The sequence below is a fragment of the Chionomys nivalis genome, chromosome X (genome assembly GCF_950005125.1).
Source record: "Chionomys nivalis chromosome X, mChiNiv1.1, whole genome shotgun sequence".
Taxonomy (NCBI): domain Eukaryota; kingdom Metazoa; phylum Chordata; class Mammalia; order Rodentia; family Cricetidae; genus Chionomys; species Chionomys nivalis.
In genome coordinates, this window is record NC_080112.1 from 132,170,235 (window position 1) to 132,193,781 (window position 23,547).

Below are 23,547 nucleotides of genomic sequence, written 5' to 3' on the forward strand. Positions count from 1 at the left end.
TCTAAGTAATCCTAGTTTTGCAAGTCTTTGATAACTACCTTCAATTTCTTTAAAGTTAATGTGACATTTCAAGTTAAGGGGATTTCATCTACTTTTAAGAAACAGAATCTAAAGCCATTATTATTAAATAGCACAAGCCGGGAGGGCGGTGGTGGCGCACGCCTTCAATCCCAGCACTTGGGAGGCAGAGGCAGGCGGATCTTTGTGAGTTCGAGACCAGCCTGGTCTACAAGATCTAGTTCCAGGACAGGCTCCAAAACCACAGAGAAACCCTGTCTCGAAAAACCAAAAATAGATAGATAGATAGATAGATAGATAGATAGATAGATAGATAGATAGATAGATAGATAGATAGATAGATAGATAGATAGATAGCACAGACAATCAAGGCATGAAAACTTAAGAGTATTAGGTTTCTAAACTAGACATATATAATAAACAATACCAGGTAGTTACCAATGTGGTTCAGTGCAGTTATTTTTGTTTAAAAACAACACCTAATTTATATTTAATGAGGTTATGGAACTGTCGACTGGTTTTGTTTTTCATTTGACAAAAAAAAAAAACCAACAGAAAACTGTCCGTGATAAAGAGTACAAGGCCTTTCAAATAAAACTGGAACGGTTAGAGAAGCTGTGCAGGGCTCTTCAGACAGAGAGAAATGAGCTCAACGAGAAGGTCGAAGTCCTGAAAGAGCAGGTCTCTATCAAAGCAGCAGATGGGGACTTGGTGGCACCTGCGATGCAGCCCTGTGCTACCCTGGATTCATTCAAGGAGATGAACACTTCAAGAAGAGCCCTGGGAATGCACTTGGAGGCTAGGGCCAAAGCCAAGTCAGTGAGTGAGAGAAGAAGTGCTGCACAAAAGCCCTCATCTTCAGGTTCTGCGCAAGGCATTGAGTCAGTTGACTAGGGTGAAATGTGATCACTGTATTGAGAGATATATTTTGTGTATAACTTCCTCTGTTAGTAGTAACTATTGGTTTTGTGGTGAAAATTTTCTTACTTTTTCTACCATATCTGTATTTTCTTAGAACTACTGGACTTATGTGGTACAGGAGGCTGCTTAGCAGTTTGGAATAGTTTTAATCTATAAATTTCCTTCACCTATGTTGCACATCTGCCTCATTTTCCCCTTTGTTGGAGTGCATGTTTTCATTGCTTTGTCCTCTCTCTTTCTGCTCCTTGCACCTAATTTTCCCAACTAAAATATCATTCAAGACAGGGCCATTAAAGGAACTATGTTCTCATGATGGTTCCTTGATGTGAAAACAATTTTAATTTAAGCATTTTGGCCCCTTAATACAAAGGAAAATACCAAGATGATTACCTTTGCTTAATAGCCTATTTAAAGGGGGAACATGTAAAAAACAAGCTTAGCATTTTTCATTCAAATTAGCTTTTCTTGATTTACTTGACAAATTGAGATGACCACATAACCTTGAAGTTCTGACAGAACATATATAAAGATGTTACTTGTGAACAAAATAGGCAAAGTATTGAATGAACAGACAATGTTTCTGTGACTAAAAGTAGTCATATTGTGCTGATTTGGGGATAGAATGTACCACATGTGAAATTAATTTGGACTGCCTGATGATTACTGTAGTAGATGGTGGTGGTTTATGTACATGTTCTCCATTTCCCACAAAAAGCTTATTCTTTGAAAACTGCTCTTCCTTGCAGTGCTTTCTGAGTTTAGAACAAGAATAAATTCCTATTAAGCTTTTTTTCAGTCCCTACAAGTTCCATCAGCAAAGCACTTTGTTTCCAGAAAGAAAATTTAAATTACGAATCAGCACTAACTAAAACATTTAGTTTCCAAAGTAAAAAAACACTGGAACCAGCATTTTTTTTTTATCTTGGGAAGACTTTGGCAGATTGTTTACATAGTCAAAATGAACTCTAACTTATATAAGCTTTCTGGTTCATTTCTCTTTTCTTAGATGTTGTCATTTAAAACAAACCAGTATTAATGTTTCTATACTTTAAATTGGGGAATTTCAAAACTAAGCAAAACATGTCTTAGTTCTTTTTGTTTTCTCAGTGTTGAATGTGGCTCAGCCATGCAAACTACTAGAAGGTCTTTATTATTTTGGTATAATTTGCAATGAAATGCTTTATAAAGTAATTTTTCAAAAGGTTCAAGTAACACACACCACATTCTATTCAGCAAATCTTTCAGACTGACACTTGTTGAATTGCTTACTGGACTGAATAAACTCCATTTCTCTTTGCTAAAAGTTTTATCTGTAAACTCCTGTGACATTCATGGTCTGAACTGGATTCAAAGAATTTGAAAACTGTCCAAAAATAGAAAACAGTCCCAGGAATAGAGTATCTTTTTAAAACTATTCCACATTGGTCATGTAATCAAGGGGTCAGACAGTAGAAGAAATTCATAAAGTTGATTATTATTGTCAGTTCATCAGAAACAAGAACAATCCCTTCCAATAGCCTCATAAATATTCTCCCACCTTCAGCTAGTAGAAATACTGGATCATTTCCCCTGAAGGTATATCAGAAATATAATCTACTTTGAAATTATTGCTAATGATCACATTTCATAAGTCTGCTGGATACACAGCTCTTAACATTTTATTAAGCCACGTGTGTAGCCTGCCACATTTTTTGTGGTGCTTGTCCTGTGTGGAAGACTGTAAATCTTGAACCTGTTGCATATTTTCAAGGGCTTTATAAAGCAATGTGACTAACAGTCCTGGCCTGCTGCTTTTGGCTTACGTGCATTTTTAGCTAGATGTTTGGAGGACAGGGATTCTGTCTGGTAATGTATTCAGAATCTTTCCTCCTCCCATTCCTCTGTGTATAAAAACAAATGGGACCTCAGAGAAGGATACCCTCCCTTAAAGTGATCACCTCACCAGCCCAGTGTTGTGGCTTTGTAGCACGCCCTGTATCTACCATAATCTAGAACACTGTAATGCTACTAGGCTGGCCCAGAAAAGGTTTAAATGTTGAATTCACTTACTGCATTTGGTGCACTACCATGCAATCTTGATGTATATTTATAGTGGCAATAGACCCCAAAATGTAGCGAAAACTTGGGTCTTGGGTATCAGGCCATTTCATCCTCAGACTTGTAGAAGTACATTTCCTGGTCTTGAGACCAATATTTTTTAGTTATGTATGCAACTGCCTTTATTACACACCTGGTTATCACAATTCAATTCTCAGGTGTTGCAGAAAAATCTACCTCTTTCAGACTGTAGATGGAAATAACTGTGAAAAAATGATGCAGATATCTTCTAGTTTGTGCTAAACACACTGCTTTATTTTTACAGCCCACGTCTTTCATGAGGATATGAATTGTTAAGAGGCAGTCTTGTTTTGCTTTTCAAATACATTTTGTAGAGATTTTTCACTAACGTGAATCTGATTTTATCTACTCGATTCTGTATAGATTAAGTAAATATGTATGATGAATTTAACAGCTTTCGTGTATTCTTTGGTTGCCCATGTGGCCTTGATTGCGTACAAATCCAAAGGAATAATTTTACCTATTTCTTCTGGAGGAGATATGTATGGGAGCGTGCACATACATCCACCCATTCCCAGCTTCTAAAAGAACAAAACAAACTTTATTTTAAAACTTTATTTCTGCAAAGCCAATCAAGAAGTGTTGAAAGGAAAAAGTGTAAAAGTTATCTTGCATATTTGGGGACTTCAGCAAGCACTTAAAAGTTTGCGAAAATGAGGACTTAAAACAATTGAATCAAAGGCAATACCCAGCAACATGTATTTTAAAACAATAATGTCCTTTCTTAAGCAACATTCCTTTTTTTTCCCCCTAATAGCTACAATATGATACAATACGCAACAGCTCACTTGAAAGTGCTAGAATCAGAGGGTAAAGAACGCCATAAGCCATCCCACTTACATTTCCTACTATACAATGCCTTTTCTGGCGCAATACATTCAATAGAAACACCTCATACTTTGGGTTTAAGATCCTTGTCCCTCCAGTTCCGATGTAGTGACATCTGACTCTTCATCATTGTAAATATTTTCAGCCTGGAGATAACCAAATAAATTCACAGGTAAAAACAGAATTTATATCTGTGAATATACATTTTAAAATTTACTGTCAATTTGCTTTAGTGTTCAGTAAGTACCCTTTAAGTTATTTGTCAATATATAAGTTCCCTAGACAAACTTAGTCACCCACACACTATTACTATTTAATCACTGTTCAGAAAAGGCATTTTCTAAATTTTTTTCCAAGGGAGCAGTGGTTAACTCAGAAAAGTCAGATATTTAGTGTTCCTCATTAGAAAACTCTCAACATCTTTGAACACCTTAACATTTTCCTCCCATATTCTTGTGACTGCACTGATACCAGAGACCAGAACAATCAATGTCAAGGCTCCCGCTGACAGTTCATGACAAATGTGAAGCAGATGTTGTGCATGTTTACTTATATGAATGTGTGGATAAAATGGTATGTTGTTAAAATGGAAAAGGTTTAGGAATTTTAACTATTACTACTCTGTGAAGGTGTGGCAGTAAGAAGACAACTTTGTGGAGTTGGTTCTCTCCTTCCACTTTTACTTCAGGGAATGATATTATTAGGTCATATGGTTTGGGAAGGAAGTGCTTTACCCCCTGAGCCATTTTCCAGGCTCAGAAAAGGTTTCTTTAAACTGTTCCCATACTATACCTAAACAATAAAAGATTTCTATTACATTCTACCACCAGTGAAACAGTTTTACAAGAGTTATGAAAAAAATATTTCAACTCACCATCTGCCATATCTGCATGATGTTATCTTCAGACACTGAGCAAATGACCCAAGGTTCATTGGGGTTCCAGCTGAAGTCTGAAATCTTGGCAGTGTGTCCTCCATGAATAAACTTATAAAAAAAAAAAAACACGAAAGTCTTGATTTCATATCCTTTCCTATTGTAAAACTTTCAAGACTTTAAAATAGTTTCTAGAAGCCTTCTTAGGCTGCCCCACAATTTAGAGTTAGAGTGACATGGCCTCTGTAATTGATTCACACCCCCAGTATTCTAAAAAATTCCAAACTTTCAGAAAAAGGACTAGAATACTACAGTGAATACCTAATAGTATTTTGCTATGTTTTAGTCACACATGTGCCCACACATTCAAACAGCTCAAGCAAGTTATTCATATCTTAAGTAGCAGATAGGACATTTCATCCCTAAGTTCTCTGGCCTCTGCCTATAATAAAAACATTTTCCTGTAACCAAGCATTTCCAACATGTATGATCATGTACTCTTTTATGGGCCTAACCAAGGAAATTTCCTGGTTGTTCTCTAGCCCTCTTTAACAGTAGCCACTCTTCCTCTCCTTTCTTAAAAAAAATACTAAGACTCTTAAGATCCAAACTGCAGCAATGAACTTTCCCAAGAAATACCCAAGGAGGGATCTTATTTTCTACAAGAGATTACCTCTTAAGAAGGCAATGTGCCAGGTCAGGCGGTGATGGTGCACACCTTTAATCCCAGCACACGGGAGGCAGAGGCAGATCTGAATTTAAGGCCAGCCTGGTCTACAGAGCAAGTTCCAGGACAGTCAGGGCTGTTACACAGAGAAAGTATGTATCGAAAAAAAACAGAACAAAAAAGGCCACTGTGCCCAATATACTTCATATTAGGACTTAGAGGAATCGCTTCATCAGAAGAACAAAAAGTTTGACCCATTCCTGAGATAAACTAATGAGAAATATAGTATGCATCTGATATTTAACCTAATACATACCAGGAGCTCTGGAGGCCCATCTTCTGCATCTTCTGCAGATTGTTCTTCTCCAATTTTACTATTAAGAGAATAAAACATTCATCATCAAAAAGTTTTCCATGAAGTTTTATCTACCCATCCATTATAAAAGTATTTCTCAGGCTGGAGAGATGGCTCAGTGGTTAAGAGCACTGGCTTATCTTCCAGAGGTCCTGAGTTCAATTCCCAGCAATCGCATGGTGGCTCACAACCATCTGTTGCCCTCTTCTGGTGTGCGGGCAGGCATGAAGGCAGAATGTTGTATATATAATAAATCTTTTTTAAAAAAGTATTTCTCTATGAGAATTACTTAGGACAGTGGTTCTTAACCTCAGGGTTCAGAGGGGTCTCCTAAGACCACCGGAAAGCAGATATTTACATTATGACAATAGCAAAATTATAGTTATCAAATAGCAGCAAAAATAATTTTATGATTGGGGTCCACAACATACAGGTTGAGAAAGTTGAGAACCACTGACTTAGGATTATTTTTCTATTGTAGTATTGTGGTTTATTGCCTGGAAATGAGCTGGAGCCATTCATAATTAAAGTTGCAGAATGGAGAAATGTTGCTCATAATAAACATTAGCTTAAAATTCCTTCAATATTTTAACTGTGGTAATGATGCATCACAATTCATACATATACAAAAGTAATGTACAGCCTCTATATTCTTTTGGCCTTTTGCATTCTAGCCATCATATATGTCTAACAATATAGCAGCTTTTGGCTATGCAATGTATAAGACAAAGAATGGTATGTCATGAATTTGGGGCGGGATAGGCTTGAGCCCAGGGTCCCACACATGGTAGACAAAAAAAAAAAAAAATCTTCTTTTTGAGTTAGCCCCTCAAATTAAATTTTCTTTGTTGGTTTGAGACAGGGTCAGATTATGTAGTTCCAAGACGGCTTTGAACTTGTGGTTGTCTATTGCAGCCTCTGGCCTGAGCATAGTAGTGGAAGCCTATGATCATCGCACTTGGAAGAGGAAGGCAGGAATATCAGGAGTTTGAGGCCAGTCTGGGCTACACAAGACCCCAACACACACAAACACAATTAATTCTGCTCATATGCTATGTGATTCCAATGAGATATAGTCAATATTTTAATGACTGTGGTGCTAGAGACTGAACCCATTGCCTTTTATATGCTAGCTATCTCACTGAACTACATCATTCCTAGTCATGTGCAGCAAAAAGGTGTTTTAATTAGCAAAACACATATATCAAAGTTTCAAACTTGAGCAGCAACAAAATTCAGGGCTGCAGGTGACTCAGTAGTTAAGAGCACTTATTGATCTGGGTAGTGGTGGCGCATGCCTTTATCCCAGCACTCGGGAGGCAGAGGCAGGCAGATCTGAGTTTGAGGCCAGCCTGGTCTATAGAGCGAGTTCCAATACAGGTTCCAAAGCTACAGAGAGACCCTGTCTCAAAAAACCAAAATAATAATAATAATAATAAATAATAGTAATGAATTCAAACAATAAAAACACTTGCTGCCCATGCAGAACAAGAGTTTACTTCCAAGGACCTACATAGTGATGGTTTACAACTATCCAAAATTCTTGTTACAGGGGAACTGATGCTGTTTTACTGCTTTCTGTGGGCACCTGGCATGCATGTGCTGCACATACACACACAGAGGCACAATACTCATGAGCAATTTCTTATTTGCTGATTTACTTTTATATTACAGAACAAAAACTCTTAGGTAGTTAAGCTTATTGAAGCTGGACTAGCAAATGGCTTTCCTGGTTTGAGTTCTATTATGTAATCTGTCAGATTAGCACATTTGTGCAGTACCTCATCACAAGATCCTCCATTACCTTAAATCCCACACATTCAGGCGGCGATCAGTACCACTTGAAGCCAGAATAGTTTCATTATGTGGAGACCAGTGAACCTAGCAATAGATATTTCAAAAACTTATTTAAAGAGTTCTCTGTTCCTTTGTTTGTAGCTATCATTCTAAACCCTATTTCCCCACTTCACATTCTATGTCCATTTCAGGCCCAAGGCTTTCAAGTGACCCCTAACCACCACCCTGATGGTTCTTAACCCAATGCTTTGTGCTTCCTCTACCACTTACCTCCATCTCCTATCTCTTAGAGGACCTTGCCCCCCAGCCTGCACCCAAAAAAGTCAAATTCTCTAGTACCAAAGAACTCAGGTAGAAACTTAAGAAAACCTTTTCAGGCCCATAACCATTTATGAAACTTTTAAAACTATTCAGTGTGTCCTAACCCATAATCCTCTATTCTAAAGCCCTGTATAAGACCTTTTTTGCTAGTGGAGCCACCACAGTGTCACTCTTAAACTGAAGAACATACATTTCAAACTGACTCTGTTCTTGAAATTTTTCTTCTACTTCTGGATGGGGGGCGGGGCTTCTCAAAAACAATGGCAGCAACAAAAATCCATTATCCCGATAGTTTTACATATAGTAAAACCAAGAGGAAACTTTGACAAGAACTTAATGTCCAATAACCCACCAAATCAAAGAAAAAAATTGCCAGGTAGTGATAGCATACACCTTTAATCCCAGCACTAGGAAAGCAGAGGCAATCAGAGCTATGAGTTCAAGGTAAGCTTCATCTACAGAATGAGTTCCATGATACCCAAATTTACAGAGAGAAACCCTATCTTAGGGAAAAAAAAAAAAAACACTAAAAAAGTCACTATAACCTGACAAAAAGACATCAAAGAACTGGGCTGGCAAGACAGATTAATGAATAAAAGTGCTTATCACACACACACACACACAAAAACCCCTGGGCTGGAGAGATGGCTCAGAAGTTAAGAGCACTGGCTGCTCTTCCAAAGGTTCTGAGTTCAATTTCCAGCATCCACATGGTGGCTCACAACCATCCAAGATGAGATCTGGCGCCCTCTTCTGGCCTGCAGGCATATAGAACACTGTATACACAATAAATAAATCTTAAAAAAATTCCTGAAAATTTGAGTTCACCAACCAGATCCCATAGTAGTAGGAGAAAACTGACTTCTCTGAAGCTATCTTGACCCCCACAACATGTATATGCCCATATAAATGCACAAAATTATAAATAAAAAAATTTTAAGAATACCCTTAAAATTTTCAAAAAGAATGTCACATACCTGAAAAATTTCATCCTTATGCGATTCAAAGGTATGGAGTTTTAGTTTTAGATTGCGCAGGTCCCATAAAGCCACAGTCTATAGAGAAGAAACCAAATGAAAATGACTTCTATAATACATAAAGTACAAAATAACAGGGCTTGGTAAACACTATAAAGGAGGGGGAGGACCATGAAACCTTATCCGCAGAGCCAGTTGCTAGAATAAACTCGCTGTAGGGATTGAATGAGAGGCAGTTGACCTCAGCAGTGTGTGCATCCACCAAATGGCTTGGCTTAGAAGTAGTATTGGATCTGGTGTCCCATCTGAAACACAAGGCATACAACACTTATAGCTCCCAAATGCTTGATTCAGGAGAGGCTTATTCCTTTCTGCACAAGCTCTGATGTGCTCACCCATTCACAAGTACACAAACCATACACATCTGGCAATTTAGATTTTGACTACTAAATGACATATTTTAAACCTCCAGAAAACAACTAGAGCAATTATTTCTAGGTCCTTTTTATTGGATTTCTAATCTTAATTGCCTATTTTAGGTATACAAAAAACAGACTACAGAATAATGTAATAATTAGCCTTGTCAAATTTCAGTATATTGTTCTCGTGTCAGTAGTTACTTATGAACAAAGTGTTCAATGATTTTAATGCAGCTCTATAGCCACCCATCATGGTTCCACTGAACCTTCCATCTTACATCATAAGTTTCTGATCATCAGCAACAGATCCAAACAAGGACTCATGCAGCAGATGCCAGGCCACATCCTCTACAACAGCTGAGTGGCCAGTAAAGATAGCTTTAGCATCCACAATTTTGCCTTCCTTTGGTCCTGCATTTATATCCCACAGGCAGACAGTCTAAGGGAGAAGGAAAAAGAACTAAAGTTATAAAATTGTCAGATTTAAAAGTTAGCATCTTATTTAACCAAACAGAGAATTGCTACTGTGATTTATTGTCAACCAGAACTAAATGGTAAGATCCTAATGTTGAAGACAATATGGCCTATGGTTATAGGATAGAGACATCAAACTGGAACTGAGCCAGAAGCTTTTACTACTTGTTGGCTAGCCTTCCACCTCCACCCTGGTTCCAGAAGGGTAAAAGTCATTAACAATCTTATTCAGCTCTGAATTCTGCATACCAAGGCAAGATGTACATACTGGTGCAATAGTGGCAAGATTGTTACAGAAGTGACTAACCACTTTATTTTATTTGTATGTGAGAGGCCCACTCCACAGGAAGGAAATATTGCACTGTAAACCTGTCAAAGTTTATGGTTTAGGAGGCCATAGGCCACAGTGGGTTAGCTACAGCTGCTGTTAGCAGGACTTAGCAAGGAGTAACTGCTTAACGTCTGTGGAATTTCATTTGGGGACTAATGAAAATAGTCTAATATTAGTAACAATGAATACACAACTTTTGAACAAAATAAAACCTGTTGAGTTTTACACTTAAATAATAAATATAAAAAGTTAATCTGCCAGTCTTCTTTTAAACAATGGTACCCCTCCAATCTTCAAAGAGCTTTGTGATATCCTAAGACTCTAACAGAGTAGTCTGCAGCCATTGTCTTAAAACCTAGAAAAATGTTAACACAACAATGTATGGCATTATCTTAGAAAATTTTGCATCTATACAGAGATCCTTTAGCTTAGATCTGTCTATGACTCTTTTACTCTTAATATAAGATATGGCAGATTAAGAAAAGCATGGTTCTTACATGGTCATCAGATGCACTCAGGAGATGTCCACTCAAATTAGAATTCCAAGAAAGACCATAGCCTTCCTTTTGGTGACCTCTTAATCTAAGATCAGGATTACATTCTCCACTTGGATCTAAGAGAAATAAAGAAAACAAATTAACCACTAAGTTATCTGTTTATCAGACTTGGTAAGAGCCAAGTTTCAGACTCCTTCACTCAGTGAGCCACGTAACAATTCTATAAGAATAAGGAGCACATCTAACCTACAACTGCTTTGACTGATTTTGGAAATTTTAATATCACCAACATAAAAATGTTGAAAACTACATCTATCCCATAAATCAGTGTATTAGCAACCCCATATTCTCACCCAAAGGCAATTTTTAGAAATATATCTAACATAGGAGATCTTGCCAGTCATTTAGTCCTTGCATATCTGTGGGGTAGCCTGAAACCATCCATGAATGACCCTTGGCCAATCTCTCAGAATGTGACATGCTCAGAGCAGTGAAGGCATGCTGGAGCAATTTGTTGTAGGACTGTCTATCAAAAGGATTCATCTAATTTCACTGTTGAAGCTGTTGGTTTTCATTACCATGAATGTACATGGAGTCTGTGACCAGATTTCCATTAGAAACTCCAGACCCTGGGACTTAAACAGGCTTCTCTGGACAGTCACTTAGCACTTATTCCTGTGGTTTTCTGCTATGGAAAAAGTGTGTCCCATTTAACCCTAAAAAGTACTCAGAACCCTGTCTTGAAAAACCAAAAAAAAAAAAAAAAAAAGTACTCAGAAGCCTGTTTATGTTCTCTAGAGACTTATCTACTGCCTATCTACCTGACTAATGCTCTTTTTTTTTCTGCGTTTGCTCTGGATCCTTTGCTGTAATAAACCACATCTGCAAGTAACCTGCTGTAAGATTCTTCTGGTGAATTACACAAACTTGTAGATTGTTATAGGATTCCCCAATTTGTAAACCTAAATATTAAGACAGTATACTATTTAGTTTGTTTATTTATTTATGTATAGGTGTTTAGTCTGTTTGTACGTCTATGTCACATACATATGTGGTGCCCAGAAGCCAAAAGATGTTGGAGCCACTAGAACTAGAGTTACAGAGGCTGTAAGGTGCTATGTGGGTGCTGAGAATCAAACCCAGATTCTCTGTTAGAGAAACCAGAGTTCCTAACTGCTGCTGAGTCATCTCTTCAGTCTCCATAGTGTAGTACTTGAAATGATTTTTAAAATATTACCATACTGAATAAAAAAGATGTTAATTTAAGTAATGGCCTGGCTTTATTATTACATACCTGGTTTAGCAGGGTGTTTTGTATAGTCAAAAACCAATACATCAGAAGATGGTGTTTTTGTGGCAATGATGTGAGGATTCTGCGGCATATAACGAGCACGGTTTACTTCTCCTTCATGATTAATTTTAATTTCACATTCAATTTTTCCTGTTACGGAACCAAAGCCACCAAATTCTAGAGTGCGGAAACAAACAAAACATACAGTCAGAATTAAAACTCATAAGTCGCATAATTCAATCAATCCAACAGTTTTTACTGACAAAATAGAACACAAATTGAGGAGAAAAAGAAAATCTCCAAAATATAGGCTTCCTGCCACATGAAATTTATTCTCAAAGCCCATTTGCACTATACTGATATCTACCTCATAGAAGTTAATATAGTTCTACCATGGATTAAATTTTTAAAACAAACTAGTCTTTCAGTTGTTAAGATGTGATCACTGACAAAAATCTCACCTTCTGTACCACTGCATATAGTTTTTTTCTCATTTTAAATTGCTGAGTAATACTTTAAAACATACCATAATGTGTTTAACCAATTTACTATGATCCAAATTTTTAAATCCTGTAAATGTTATTGTGAAAACTTGACATACATGCTGCATGAATAGTTCTTTAAAGTTACATTGCTAAGCCTAAAGCTAACAGCATAAAATTTTAATATACATGCTTTGAAGGAATATTTTCTTGGTCATCAATATCGGAATGTGCAGGATACCCACCTCCCTTGTCACTGTCACAATGGGAAGCATCAAACTGTGCATCATCATTGGGAATATGAACTCGAGCAACCACCAGATGATTCTGCTCATCAGATGTATGAGTGCCCAGCACTAGCCAATGAAGGGCATAATCCTTTCCTTCTGGTCTGTTTAGGAGAAAAAAAAGTCACACCAACTCTATACAAATTTTTCAGTTACTAACAAATTCAGTCTGTTTTCCTCAAAATACATTAAAATTTCTTTAAGAAATATATAGAGGCCGGGCAGTGGTGGCGCACGCCTTTAATCCCAGCACTCGGGAGGCAGAGGCAGGCGGATCTCTGTGAGTTCGAGACCAGCCTGGTCTACAAGAGCTAGTTCCAGGACAGGCTCCAAAACCACAGAGAAACCCTGTCTCGAAAAACCAAAAAAAAAAAAGAAATATATAGAGGACCAACTATAAACCTGCTTCCCATCTAGTTACCAGTTTTATTATCCTCATACTTTCAAATATATGAAAATGTTCTTTATGAAGAGGGTTTGTTTTTTTTCTCCCCCCACTGAAAAGTTATCTTCCTTGGCCTCAATTACCATCATAAATGCTACCTTTCCTAGAGCAGCACTCTGAAGACAGATCGACTCCTCAAACACATCAACATCTACATCATAGTCCATATACACATATATTCCAGCTTCCTACTCAAATTATACCTTCAGCCCCCTAGATACATTTTAACATAGCTGACATTTAATAAGCTAGATGTTTCTTTTTCCCAGTAAGAGACAATGAGGTAAAATAGAATGAGTAAAGTGTTAATTCAGGAAAAATGTGTTTATATCCTGGTTCAAACTAGAACTAGCTATATACAACTGTTTAAAGCACAATCTCCCTCTGGTCTCATTTTCTTCACCTAAAAATTAGCCTAAGTGCAAATGGCAAGATATAAAACCACTTATTTGTGTTTATGATGCCTATGCGATGAAAATTCTCAATGTTACTGTTTTTGTTACCTTGTTCTAGGGAAACTGACCTTGAAGCTGAAAAACTTCCCAATGCCTCTTGGACCTTGATCCAAACAGTGATTTTTGTGTTGCTACATATCAACAATGCTTTCCCATTTGTCTTATCTAGAACAGCAATTTTTAACCATGTACCATGGTCCCACATAGAAGCAGGGCTCTAGGCCCCAACACCATTCAAGTTAGGCCGTTTATCTATTTATTCCTAAATTTCACTTCTACAAAGGTATCAGTGACTTTTAATAACAAAAGGTTTGGAGGTTATGTCTACACGTTATTTAGTAGTAAGTTACAAAATTAAGTTCCAACAAGGTAAAGTTTGGCTTATGGTAAAACATACGCAACGCCTGAACAGAATAGGTAGCCATAGCTAAGCAGTAGTTAGTTACTTTGGGGGTTAAGTTTTAGTTGATGCACACACAGTAAGCCAAAAATGCGGAGATAGGCATGTACACACTTATTTTTACTCAGCAAAAATAGCAGATAATTTAGGCTATAGAGCTGGGTGGTCTACATCTATAATCTCAATTATTCAGGCTGCTGAGACAGGATGATCACAAACTGAGGCCTATAGGACCATGTAATGAGTTCAAAGGTAAGTGTGCATAACTAAACAAAGACCCTGATTCAAAGCAAAAAGATTTAGCTTGGTAGTACAGTATTTGATTCCTATGCATGAAACTCTAGGTTCAATTTCTAGTGTTCGGGTGGGTAGTAAAATAATGTGCTTTAGGAAATCTTGGGACAAATTAAAACCTTTACAGGGAAGTAACTTAAAATGAAAATGATCTTAAATATATCTCATAAGGGAATTATTTTGGAAAAGAAAACAACAAAAAGTGACTATTTAAGTGGGGTTAAAGAAGAAAACGAAGACCAGTAGGTAAATTAAAGCAGGTAGATAGACAGCTTTGTTTATTGTACAATCTTTCTAAGAGGCTAAACTAGAGGAATCTTAAAATTTTTCTCTTGAATCAAATGCAAATATTTCAGTTTTAACATGACTTGATTATTACATAGGGATTTTTTCCCCTTTTATCTCCATCTTTAAAAACACAACCTACTTTCCTAAACTTACATTATTTTCCTCAATATTGGATAAACTCAAAGGCACTGATAAAACTATCTATGCTGGGTGTGGTGGTGCACACCTTTAATCCCAAAACTCCAAGGCTGAGGCAGATCTCTGGGAATTTGAGGACCCATTCACTGGTCTACATAATGAGGTTCAGGGCAGCCAAAGCCACACAGTGAGACCCTTTCTCAAGTTTAAAATGTGCTCTATTACAAGGCTGTTTTTTGCAGCACTGTTTGTAGCAGCAAGAGTGAAAACAACCTAAACATTTATCAACAAGGAAACAAAGACATAAACTGTATTCATAAATAAAATTGTGTGGTATCCTTATAAAGAATGGGTGTTAGCATAGTGATAGAAGAGTCTCCAATATATTTTTGATTTTTGAGAGGGCGTCTGTGTAGACCAGGATGTCCCCAAACTCAGAGATCTTCCTGTCTCTGCCTCCCAAGTACTGGGATTAAAGTTGTGCACCACCAAGATTGGCTTTCCAATACATTCTTTAATAAAAACAACTTGCTACCATACAAAATAAATCCCAGGAAGTGAAAGGTAGAGGTCACCCATTCTTCATGGTAAGTTTGAGGGTTCGATGGTCTCAAAAAGAAAAAAAAAGATAACAAAGCCAGGTCTTGTTAACCTAGCTACTCAAAAGCGAGGTGGCAGAAGGATTCTACTTTCAAGGCCACCCCCAACTACTGAGACTATATTTCAAAATGAAAACCACATGCATTTTTTTTTAAGTCTAAGAATAATGCTTGGTGGTAGAGTGCTTGACTAGTAATCTCCAGGCCCTGGATTCAATCTTCAAGACCAAAAGAAAACAAAAACACAAAACCAAAACACAAAAACAACAAAGGATAATGTACTTCTATAGTCTGTAAAGATGGGCAAGAAATTGAAAACAGCTGCCTCTGTTAGGGAAGGGGCAATTAGAAGTATGTAACATGGAAGGGGATCTACTTTGAACATTATATATTTATGTACGCATTGCTACTTAAGAATTTTTTTAACAAAGGACAAGAATATAATTCAGTGGTAAAGTGCTTGCCTTAAATGTTGCTAGATTCAATCCTAAGTTTATAAACACTTTTTTTTTCTTTTTTTGGTTTTTCAAGACAGGGTTTCTCTGTGGCTTTGGAACCTGTCCTGGAACTAGCTCTTGTAGACCAGGCTGGTCTTGAACTCACAGAGATCCTCCTGCCTCTGCCTCCCGAGTGCTGGGATTAAAGGCGTGCGCCACCACAGTCCGGTTATAAACACTTTTTAAAAAGCTAAATCGGGGCTGGAGAGATGGCTCAGTGGTTAAGAGCATTGCCTGCTCTTCCAAAGGTTCTGAGTTCAATTCCCAGCAACCATATGGTGGCTCACAACCATCTGTAATGAGGTCTGGTGCCCTCTTCTGGCCTGCAGACATACACACAGACAGAATATTGTATACATAATAAATAAAAATAAATAAATTTGAAAAAAATAAAAATAAAAAGCTAAATCATTTGGGCTAGTCAAAGTAATTATTAGAAAGCATGTTGAATATAGGCAGAAGGACACATGAGGTAAAATGGGGTCTTGTTACTCAAAGAAGACAGGCATTTTGTAAAAATCAGCCAGTATTTCCACCACTGTATATGGTGATACAGTACAAGTCAGTTCATACCCTCAAAATAAAATCCCACAAAGCAGCACACAGCAGCCCTCAAAATTCAACAATTCATGTGCCTTTCATTTTCTTATAATTTTCAAGCCTTTGAACACCCCACAATTTGATCTCACAAATTCTTTCTACACAAATAACACTTTAAAGTCAGACCATGGTGGTGCATGCTTTTAATTCCAACCCTTGAGAAACAGAGGCAGGCGGCACTCTGAGTGGGGTCAGCTTAATCTACATAGCAAGTTCTAGGCCAGCACTACCTAGTGAAACCATTTCAAAAAAATCTTTTTCTTTTCTTTTTTTTTTTTTTTGGTTTTTCGAGACAGGGTTTCTCTGTGGCTTTGGAGCCTGTCCTGGAACTAGTTCTTGTAGACCAGGCTGGTCTCGAACTCACAGAGATCCGCCTGCCTCTGCCTCCCGAGTGCTGGGATTAAAGGAGTGCGCCACCACTGTCCGGCTAAAAATCTTTTTCTTGGTGCTAGAGAGATGGCTCAGTGATTAAGAGCACTGACTGCTCTTCTAGAGGACCCAGGTTCAATTCCCAGCACCCACATAACAGCTGACAACTGTCTCAATTAAAAATAGTGTAAAATTATTTTTAGGCTATATATAGATTTGGGTCCCATCCTCAAGATAACTCATTAAGTATATGCAAATAAAACTCTCCCAAATGCAGATTCTGGTCCTAAACACTTCATAAGGAATATTCAGTGTATATTATTTTTTAAAACTTTTAAGTAAAATGCATCATAGGTAACATTAAGCAGTGTTTACTGGGTATGATGGTACAAGTCTTTAATCTCAGCACTCTAGAGACAGACAGGCAGTTTTAGGCCAGTCAGGGCTACATAGTGAGACCATGTCTAAAGAAAAAAAAAAGCTTGGGGCTGGAGAGATGGCTAGAGGTTAAGAGCACTGATTGCTCTTCCAAAGGTCCTGAGTTCAATTCCCAGCAACCAGTAATGAGATCTGGCACCCTCTTCTGGCATGCAAGCATACATGGATGGAATGTTGTATACACATAAATCTTAAAAAAAAAAATAGAAAAAAAGAAAAAAAAAGCTTTTGCTGAAGTCCAAATAAAGAGGTATTTCAACCTGTAAAATTATTTCTGAACACCAGGCGGTGTTGCTACAAGCCTTTAATCCTAGCACTCTGGAAGCAGAGGAAGGTGGATCTCTGTGAATCTGAGGCCAGCCTGGTCTATAGAGCAAGTTCCAGAACAGCCAGGGCTGTTACACAGAGAAGCCCTGTCTCAAAAAAAAAATGCCTCCAGGGGCTGGAGAGATGACTCAGAGGTTAAGAGCATTGCCTGCTCTTCCAAAGGTCCTGAGTTCAATTCCCAGCAACCACATGGTGGCTCGCAACCATCTATAATGAGGTCTGGTGCCCTCTTCTGGCCTGCAGGTATGCACACAGACGGAATATCATATACACAATAAATAAATATTTAAAAAAATGTCTAAATAGGCCAGGCACACTTTTAATCCCAGCATTATGGAAGCAGAGGCAGGAATATCTAGTTCTTCTAGACTAGTCTATCTATACAGTGAGTTTCAGGCCAGCCAGGGCAACATAGTAAGACCCTGTCTTTAAAATAAATAAATTAAAAACAGGATGAGGTAGGAGAATCAACATCAGTCATCACGTAACTGTGTTTTTACTCTACACAAGACACTTAAAATACAAGACTATATTTAATTCCCCCAAATGTACGTAAGCTGATACTAACATCTTCAGTTATGTGTAGATGAGACAACTAAGGTAGATGAGTCTAAACAACCTGCCTTAGCACACAAAGCTAATAAGCAGAGTCAAGATTCAAACCCAAGTCTCTGACCTTAAAGTCCCCATTCTTTTCTATTATGCTGTAGTTAAGTAAAAAAGGTTTAAGAAGAACCTTTAATTGCCAATAATTAAGTCCTGATTAAGAGGAAGACAAAAAAGAAAAATGCAACACAATTCCAAAGAAACTGGATACTTTTGTATATAGGCTCATGATTTTTTGTTGTTTTTAATTTTTTTTAAGATTTATTTGATTTTAAGCATACGAATGTTTTGTTTTGTTTGTTTTTCTGAGACAGGGTTTCTCTATGTAACAGCCCTATCTGTCCTGGAACAACCTCTGTAGAGCAGGCTAGCCTCTCAGAGATCCGTCTGCCTCTGCCTCCTGAGTACTGAGATTAAAGGTGTGCATCACCACCACCTGGCACATAGGAATATTTTGACTACATATATTTCTGGTCATCATATGCATGCCTCAGACCTGCATTAAGTCAGAAAAGGACATCAGATCCCTGGAACCTGAATTACAGAAGGTTATGAGATACCAGGTAGGTGCTGGGAATCAAACCCAGGTATTCTTTAAGAACAGCCAGTGCTCTTAGCCGCAGAACCATCTCTCTGGCCCTTTGTTTTGTTTTGGGTTTTTTTTTTGGAAACCGAGTCTTACAATGTAGCTCAGGCAGGCTTATAATTTGGAATTACAGCCATGTGTCACCACACCCACTTCAATCTACTTTTTATACTATTTACTCATTTACTTATTGTGTGGATGTGTATCTCTGTAACAGTGTGCATGTGAAGATCAGAGGACAACTTGCAGGAATCAATTCTATCATGTGAGTTCTGGAGACTGAATGCAGGTCCTCGGGCATAGAGGCAAGTACCATTATGCTGAGCAACACTAACAGTCCTCAGTCTATTTTAGAATCTGCTCAAAAACAGCTCAGCCACAAAGCACTTGCCTACCATGCTAAGGCCCTGGGTTTGACTAACCCACAGCGCTGAAAAAAAAATTAATGCCTATAAGTCCCCATTATTTAGCCATTCCCAACTCTTCCCACATCTGTACATTTAGACTTTTTAAAAAAAATTTTATTATTTTTTAAATATTTGTTTATTTATTATGTATACAATATTCTATCTGTGTGTATGCCTGCAGGCCAGACCCCATTACAGATGGCTGTGAGCCACCATGTGGTTGCTGGGAATTGAACTCATGTCCTTTGGAAGAGCAGGCAATGCTCTTAACTGCTGAGCCATCTCTCCAGCCCCTGTACATTTAGATTTTAAAATGAACTTTTAGTATTAAAAAAACTTGCAAATAAAAAGCACCACAGATTTATGAGACAGTAAGCCCCCATTTGTTAATTCAATGTTCATGTATGGAATGTAGCCATTACAAGTAACTTTACTTCAAATTAGCTTCCTTTTGCAACTGGTCACAAAATCTTTCTTGTATATCAGTTTTATTTAATCCTAATTATAGACTCTTAACACAGAAACTCAATATACTTTAAGGTATGTGGCCATATTACTATGGAAAAGGTACATGCCTATATAAGAAAGGTTATCTAATGCAGGCGGTGCCTTGATTCTGGAGTCAACCGGTTTGGGTTGGTTGAGCCCGGGTTTGTAAGTCAGGCAATCACCAGTAGTGTACACTTGAGCATAGTATTTTACTTGTCAGCCCTTTTCCTCTTTGGCAAATCTAGAATGATAAAATGTACCTCTATCATATTTCGTTATGAGGCTTAAACTCCTCAGATTTGCCAGGTCCTCGTCTGAGTGCTCAGTAAATATCAGCAATTATGCCAGAGAAATTTTACAAATATTTGAGACAAGCACTTAAGAATCTCAACCTAAATTCCATACGGAAAAAAAATGACAACCGTTTCTTTCATCACCTATTGCCAAATTCGTTTCTCCTTTGCTAGATTTTATGTGTGTATGTGTGTGTTTGTTTTAAGCATCAAATAAATGTTTCAGTTACCAAAAATCCATCAAGCTTTTGCTATGTATATAATCTTTCCTCTCGAGTATGAAAACATCGTACTGGTCTAATACAACCCATGGAATGCCAAAATATTGAGCATTTCTTATAAACACCAGTAGTCTCACAACAGTCTCTCCCTTCAATACCACATTTCTATGCCAGAAATAATCTCAGAAATCTTAAGTTTTGAACATAAAAACCACTTGCCACTGTATGTAAAATCAGAAAAAAGAGAGAAAGAGAGAGAGCAGTTAAATCTAAGCAAAAATAAAAGTTGCCAGAAACCCTTACTTAGTCACTTCAGGAAGCCACTGAACGGTAAGACTGGGCCACTGAAGAGCATGGGTCATAACCAGGTCATACAGAAACGGTGTATTCTTCTTCCAGATTTTATATTCTTCGTTGATGACACGCTCCTCCACAGTATCTTCAAACACTGAAATTTGGAGAAAGCCCACAATTAAGTGGCTGCGAAGGATCGAAGTCAAAATACGGATACGGATACTGGAGGTCACCTCGAAATGGCCACACCTTATCTATTCTTTCCTTTTACCTATAATGTGCAGCACACGAACTGCTCTTCCAAAAAGTGAAGAGAATACTAACACCAGGAAGCTTCCCCCCCCACTTTCAAGATCAGTATCTTCTGCGTTCAACAAACTGGGTCATTAATTGATCTAACATCGAGAATTTCAGCCTTTTATAGCTGTTCGCACCTGTTCGAAGATGACCTGTATATAAAGGGGCGCCACGACCCACTCGAATAGACAGATCCACGTGCAACAGAACCCCACAGGCCTGCTTCCTCCATCTCCGCTCCAGAGGAGGCCCCAGCTCCCACCCTGCCAGCATCGGCAGCCATAGTCCGGCGGGCTCCAGAGCCTCCCCACCCCCCTCCCAACACGGACGAGGGCCGCGACCCCGAGATGGACTGCGAACATGCGCACGGAAGGATTGGCGGCCATCGGCGGCGTCCGCCCGCGCCGCCCCCCCACCCCGAGCCAAGGGCGCGGGAGGGACCTAGGCCGCGGAGGGGGCGGCGTGGGGGAGGGGGCCTAGCCCTCGGCCCCGCGGCCAGCTCCGGAAGTCCTCACAGCCCTCCGCCGAGCCAGCAGGCCCCGTCCCGAGCGGGCCCCCTCCAGGCGCGCGCCCAGCCTCGCATCCAGCCCCGCCCCCTGTTCCTCACGCCAATTCGCGCCTTTAGCCGGCGCGTGCCGCGGCCTCGCGCGCCCGCCCGTCGCCCCGCAGGGCCTCCTTACTCTCTTTACTCGCCATCTTGCGTCGCGGTCGTTCGCCCCCCTTTGCCGCCTCGGACTTGTCTCGGTAGCCAAGAGCAGCCCGGATCGCAGGCGCTCTTGCCTTTCCCAAGCACGTCACGCGCTCCTAGCTCGGGTGGTGTGAGCTCGGTCGGGCTGCCTAGGTGCTCTCCCCAGACGCCGCGTCCTTCTCTCCGGCCTCCTCCCCGCTTGCGGGTACCGAGGTCTGAGACGCTCTTCTCTCTCTTTCTCTCTCTCTCTCTCTCTCTCTCCAAACTTGGAACGAGACTTTTCAACCCGCGCCTTTCAGCCCGCCCAGGCAGCTGAGCGCAGGCGCATCCGCCCTGGGAAACCGGAGAGGCGGTGGGGAGGCGGGCCTGGGAGCCAACGGCTCCACCGCTCGGACCAATCACGGGCGGCGGGCGGGCTTTCCGCGGCTTCGGGGGGCGGTCTTCTCCCGAGTGGGTGGGACGGGCCGCGGCAGGAAGTTAGCAAGGCGCAGGCGCGAGGCGTTGCTCGGGCTCCCAGGGCTGGCTGCGGGGGCGGATGGGGCCGCGCGGGGGTGGGGCGGATGGGAGCACGGTGTGCTGGCTGCGCGGGGGCTGCGAGCCTCAGGGCCAAGGAGCCCTGGGGCCCGCGGGGCGTGGTTGCTGGAAGCGGCAGCAGCGGCGGGGGTGCGAGGGGGGTGGGGAAGCTGCTGCCGCTTTAGCAAAGCACAATCTCAGAGCTAGCGAGGAAAATGGTTTCCTAGTCTCGAGAGATTACAGTGCCCGCAAAGTCTCCCAGATAATCACGGACACGCAGTTTGCACCCCTCAAAGGGGCGCACCCAGCCGTTTCGAGACCCCAGTTGAGCACGGCAATGTTTGTCATAAACGAAAGGGACCTTTAGCGGGGACTGTGTTTCCTGCCTTAAACGGGGCCGGCCTTTTAAACTAAATATGAAGCCTGCCATAGCGCAGGCCTCCAGTCCGCCCGTGGCCTAACGCTGACTTAAGATTACTTTTTGTTTGTTCGCCTATTTGCGTCCTTAACATACTGGTTTGTTGGCTTCGCGCTGCAGGGGATTTGGGGCCTGCCCAGGCTTTCCTAGCTCAGCTCCTGCCTAGGCCCCTGCTGAGTCATTCTCGTTCCCCGAAGGGGTCCCATATTGACCCCGCTGCTGGCTGCCTGCTCAGGGGAGAGCTGGGCTGGCCTAATCTAGGTCCGCATACCTGAGCTCTGCTTTGCTGTCAAGCTTTACTGCCCGAAGGCGGGCGGGGGGGGGGAGCGGGCGCGGGCGTTGCAGAGAAAGCCACATGCTCTCCAAAGGGGACTGGAGAGTAGAAAATTAGGGCCAGAGCAGAGGGGCCCCGGCGCCTACGCTTAAAGGGAACGCAGTCCTACATCTCGTCGCAGAGGCTCTCCTTGCAGAAACACCCCCGGAACATTTGTTCCCTTGATAGCTTTCCAAGTGCCTTCATGCTTAAACGCAACCGTGTGCAGATGCCGCGGTGATGCCCTCTTTTCTGATCGGGAAACAAACTCAGACGCTACTCTAGTATGTGGCAGAAACAGTCATATTCCCTTATATAGAAATTTACTGCCTTGGGTCTCTGTTTTCCTATGTGGTACAATTCATTATTATAACGCCCTCCCTCCATGTCAGCTCCAAGAATCTTGTCGGTGACTAACGATGAGGGGGTGGTTGGAGAGGGGGCGGGTTAGAAGGGTGTTAGAGCATGTGTCCTCCGTGTTCTAGAACACTGGTGGTCAAACCTTTTCTTTAAAAAGGGGCCAGTCTTCCGTGTTGTAGCACAATAGCCATAGAAAATATGAATAAATATGGCCATCTTCCAGTAAAACTATAGGCACTGAAATTTGAACTTGATGTATTTTTCACAGGTCACAAGATATTCTCTTTTATTTCAAACACTTGGAAATGGAAAAATCATTTTCTGCTTCGGGGCCATACAAAAGTCAGTGGTGGGTGAGATTTAGTTAACCGACTGTAGTTTCTCCACCTCGTTCTGAATAATTGTGTCCTAGAGCTCTGCTTCAATGGGAACTTCATGTACTCGGAGGAGACTTGGGAGGTGACTTTCCTGTCTCTCTTTAATATAATTTACTCATTCTGATAGATAGTTAGGATTTCCAAAATAAACGTTTAAAGGACTGGAAGAGCCTGATTC

General features: G+C 40.2%; 2 protein-coding genes across 2 annotated transcripts in view; one reads left to right on the forward strand and one right to left on the reverse strand.

The window, feature by feature from the left end:
• Nucleotides 1-3,442, forward strand: part of Txlng (taxilin gamma) — a 52,933-nt gene extending 49,491 nt beyond the window's left edge. Inside the window, exon 10 of the mRNA XM_057759059.1 lies at nucleotides 574-3,442. Within this exon, the coding sequence (XP_057615042.1) occupies nucleotides 574-912 (339 nt within the window). The 3' untranslated portion in view covers nucleotides 913-3,442. The remainder of the gene's footprint in view (nucleotides 1-573) is intronic.
• On the reverse strand, nucleotides 3,353-20,983 carry Rbbp7 (RB binding protein 7, chromatin remodeling factor). The gene is given in 13 exon segments (XM_057759061.1): nucleotides 3,353-4,031; nucleotides 4,760-4,870; nucleotides 5,743-5,800; nucleotides 7,586-7,662; nucleotides 8,877-8,954; nucleotides 9,055-9,181; nucleotides 9,574-9,734; nucleotides 10,598-10,713; nucleotides 11,892-12,065; nucleotides 12,616-12,761; nucleotides 20,413-20,557; nucleotides 20,838-20,931; nucleotides 20,933-20,983. Coding segments are annotated over 13 exon segments (1,407 nt in total). The 3' UTR covers nucleotides 3,353-3,962.
• Nucleotides 20,984-23,547: the final 2,564 nt, after the last annotated feature.